The following is a 3,218-nucleotide window of genomic DNA, read 5'->3' as shown; positions in this document are numbered from 1 at the left end:
GTCCTCTTCGCCTCCATGTGGCTGTGGGTCTACCTACTTCCCCAAACACTACACTTACCGGCAGGCTGCAGTGCTGCTCACGCTCAATTCGTGTACGATCTCTTGAGGACGCATACATGGTGTTCGACGAAATGTAGCACTGGGACGCTATCTCCTCAAATGCCACGATCACCAAGTTCGCACTCGTGAGTTGTTCGACCGTGTTGCTGAGGTTTTCAAGCAATTAGTGGTGTAGCTGAAGGCGCGATGACAATGGATGGTGTCGAGGCTTCCGTTACGGCCTAGCTCCACCAATGTATATGCACACGTTACTATCTACTTGTATGTTTGATTAATCTTATTTAATGACATCAGCTGGGATCATTATGTTGTATGGCTATCTCCAGCTGTCCTTGTATTACACATCTTATTTCAAACTTCACCTGTGAGCCTAACTAAGCACACATACATCGATGCTCACCGTTTGGCACCATGTTACGAAACTGTATCTAAATTTACAACAATTATCTCACTGTACTATAATTATATGTGTTATAAAATGGCGCAGTGGGAATTGATTATGGTTTAGGGCTAGTTTGGGAATACTAATTTTCCATAGGATTTTCATTTTCCTAAGGGAAAATGAACTAATTTCCCTTGGGAAAATGAAAATCCTATGGGAAATTAGTGTTCCCAAACTAGGCCTTAGAGCGCAATAAAAACATGACAAAGTAGTTAAGACTTCATCAAGAAGGCAGAAAAAATCCTACGAAAACCGCCGGAATCCTCTAGAGAAAACCGTTTCATTTCTCCCGTGGTGGACAGACTGGTGGTGGTGGTGGTGTGGGAAATTTCGCGGCCACGCCCCTCCCTGTTTCCACAAATTAGACGTCCAGCCCTCTGCATCATCGGTAGGCGAACCACGCGTGCGCGCACGCACGGTATACGTACGCGTACATAGGCAGGTAGGCGCAGGTCCCTTTTACTTTACAGTAACCCCCAAATATTCCTGGAAAAATTAATCCCACCCGCGTTTCCACCCACAGGCCAAAGCAGGCGAGAGGCCCCAGGCCCGGACGGACGCCACAAGACACGAGGACAGGGGGGAAGCTGCAGGAGGGAGACGAGCAGCCGGCGGTGAGAGCAACCCGGCCCGCCCCAATGGAGACGCAAGTGGCGGCTCCGCCACACCAGCAGCAGCAACAGCAGCAGAAGGCGGCCAACCTGGCGCGCACCTTCACCAAGCTGCTCCGCCGCAAGCGCGCCGAGGCCGCGGCGCAGGGCGGCGCGCCCGAGGCGCCCGCTTCTGTGGCTCCAGGAGACGCGCTGGAGGAGGAGCGGACGGAGCCTCCGCCCGCCATCCCGTCCCTCAGCAAGCTCAAGCTGTCGGGGAACCTCGCCGCCGCCTACTCCTTCGACGCCTTCTTCCGCAACGCCGCCGAGAAGAAGGCGGCGGCGGCGGGAGGGGGAGCGGTCCGGCAGCCTGCGGGTGCGGGGGAGGTGACGCTGGAGGCCGCGGCGGATGCGCTGCTGGCCAACCTCTTCGCGGGGGTCTCGGCGGTGAAGGCGGCGTACGCGCAGCTGCAGCTCGCGCAGTTCCCCTACGACGCGGAGGCGATCCAGTCCGCGGACGCCGCCGTGGTCGCCGAGCTGACGAGGCTCTCCGACACCAAGCGGAGGTACCTGAGGGACCCCGCCGCCGCGGCCCGGGGCGCGGCGGCGGCGGGCCACACCGCGCTCGCGGCGCACGCCGAGGAGCAGCGCCACCTCCTCAAGACGTACCAGATCACGGCGCGCAAGCTGGAGTCGGACCTCCGGGCCAGGGACGCCGAGGCCGAGCGCGCCAGGAGCTCCCTGACCGGCGAGCTCCGCGCCGAGCGCGCCCTGGAGGCGCGGCTCCACCCGGGGCGGACCCTGGCGTCGCTGGACGAGCTCCACCTCTCGGGCCTGAACCCGACCCACTTCCTGACCGCGCTGCGGCACACGGTGAAGTCGATCCGGTCCTTCTCCAGGTCGATGCTGAGCTCGATGCAGTCCGCCGGGTGGGATCTGGGCGCGGCGGCCGCCGCCGTGCACCCGGGCGTCCCGCTCCGGCGCGCCGGCGACGCCAAGTTCGTGTTCGAGTCGTACGTGGCGATGAAGATGTTCGCCAACTTCCACCGCCGCGACTTCAACTTCAGCTTCCTGGGCGAGCGGGAGTTCTACGAGCGGCGGCGCTTCTTCGAGGAGTTCACGGAGCTGAAGGCGGAGCCGGCGAGCGCGTTCCTGGACGCGAGGAGCCCGCGGTGGGGCGGGCTCGGCAAGTTCCTGCGCGCCAAGTACCTGTCGCTGGTGCACGCGCGGATGGAGACGGCCTTCTTCGGGCGGCTGGAGCAGCGCGGCATCGTGAGCGCCGGGCCCGGGTTCCCGGAGAGCTCGTGGTTCGCGGACTTCGCGGAGATGGCGCGCCGCGTGTGGCTGCTGCACTGCCTCTTCTTCGCGTTCGACGGCGGCGCCGAGGAGGACGGCGCGTCCATCTTCCAGGTGCGCACGGGGGCGCGCTTCTCGGAGGTGTACATGGAGAGCGCCAGCGACGGGAGCGCCGGCGACGACGCCGAGGACCGCGTGGTCGGCTTCACCGTTCTGCCGGGGTTCAGAGTCGGGCGGACACTGATCCAGTGCCGCGTCTACCTGTCCAAGCCGGGGCGGCGGCCGTGATCGATGATGGGTCGTGGCTGTGAGAGACCGAAGAGAGAAGAAGATGATGGGGGGGGGGGGGGGGGGGGGGGAATAGTGCCCATTTTGGGTCGGCCGTCGAGGTCTCCCGCCGGCAGCCGGCCGGGGCAGTGGCCATTATGATGATGACGGGGGGGTGGCTATGTATGTAAATCTATCCAGACATGTAGGGATGTTCTAATCCGTAATATAAATGGTATTTTCAGTTCCAGATGCTGCACTGCCATTGTTCTTTGCTCTCTGCTCTCCCTGTCATTTGCCATTGTTGGATAGATGGTGCTCCCGTGTTTTCTCGCGGATCTGGGATCGGAATGATCCGGTCCTCGTCCCCGGAATCGTAGGCTACAAACCAACGGTAGTGACAGGAAGCTCCTGGGATTGGGTTGCTGAAATCATGCGGTGGATCCGACCATGGATGGATTGCAACCATTCCTTCCCGCATCTGCTGAAACCCTGTGGTGGTTGAAGCGATGCCATGGTGGTGGCTTTGTTTGTTCATGGCCTCCCTCGTCCTCCCTCGTGGG

The 3,218-nt window shown here is 61.1% G+C and overlaps 1 protein-coding gene across 1 annotated transcript; it reads left to right on the top strand.

The window, feature by feature from the left end:
• Window positions 1-380: 380 nt before the first annotated feature.
• On the top strand, window positions 381-2,914 carry LOC103649618 (UNE1). Its single transcript, XM_008675357.4, has one exon. The coding sequence runs from the start codon at window positions 1,141-1,143 to the stop codon at window positions 2,674-2,676; it is 1,536 nt and encodes a 511-aa protein (XP_008673579.1). The 5' UTR covers window positions 381-1,140; the 3' UTR covers window positions 2,677-2,914.
• The last annotated feature ends 304 nt before the right edge of the window (window positions 2,915-3,218 follow it).

Source organism: Zea mays, chromosome 3 (assembly GCF_902167145.1).
Source record: "Zea mays cultivar B73 chromosome 3, Zm-B73-REFERENCE-NAM-5.0, whole genome shotgun sequence".
Taxonomy (NCBI): domain Eukaryota; kingdom Viridiplantae; phylum Streptophyta; class Magnoliopsida; order Poales; family Poaceae; genus Zea; species Zea mays.
The sequence above is the reverse complement of the archived record's forward strand: the minus strand, read 5'-3'. Positions and strand labels throughout refer to the sequence as shown.

Bases quoted from the DNA above. Each gene is read 5' to 3' on its own strand.
- LOC103649618 (XM_008675357.4), top strand. From the start codon at position 1,141: ATGGAGACGCAAGTGGCGGCTCCGCCACACCAGCAGCAGCAACAGCAG.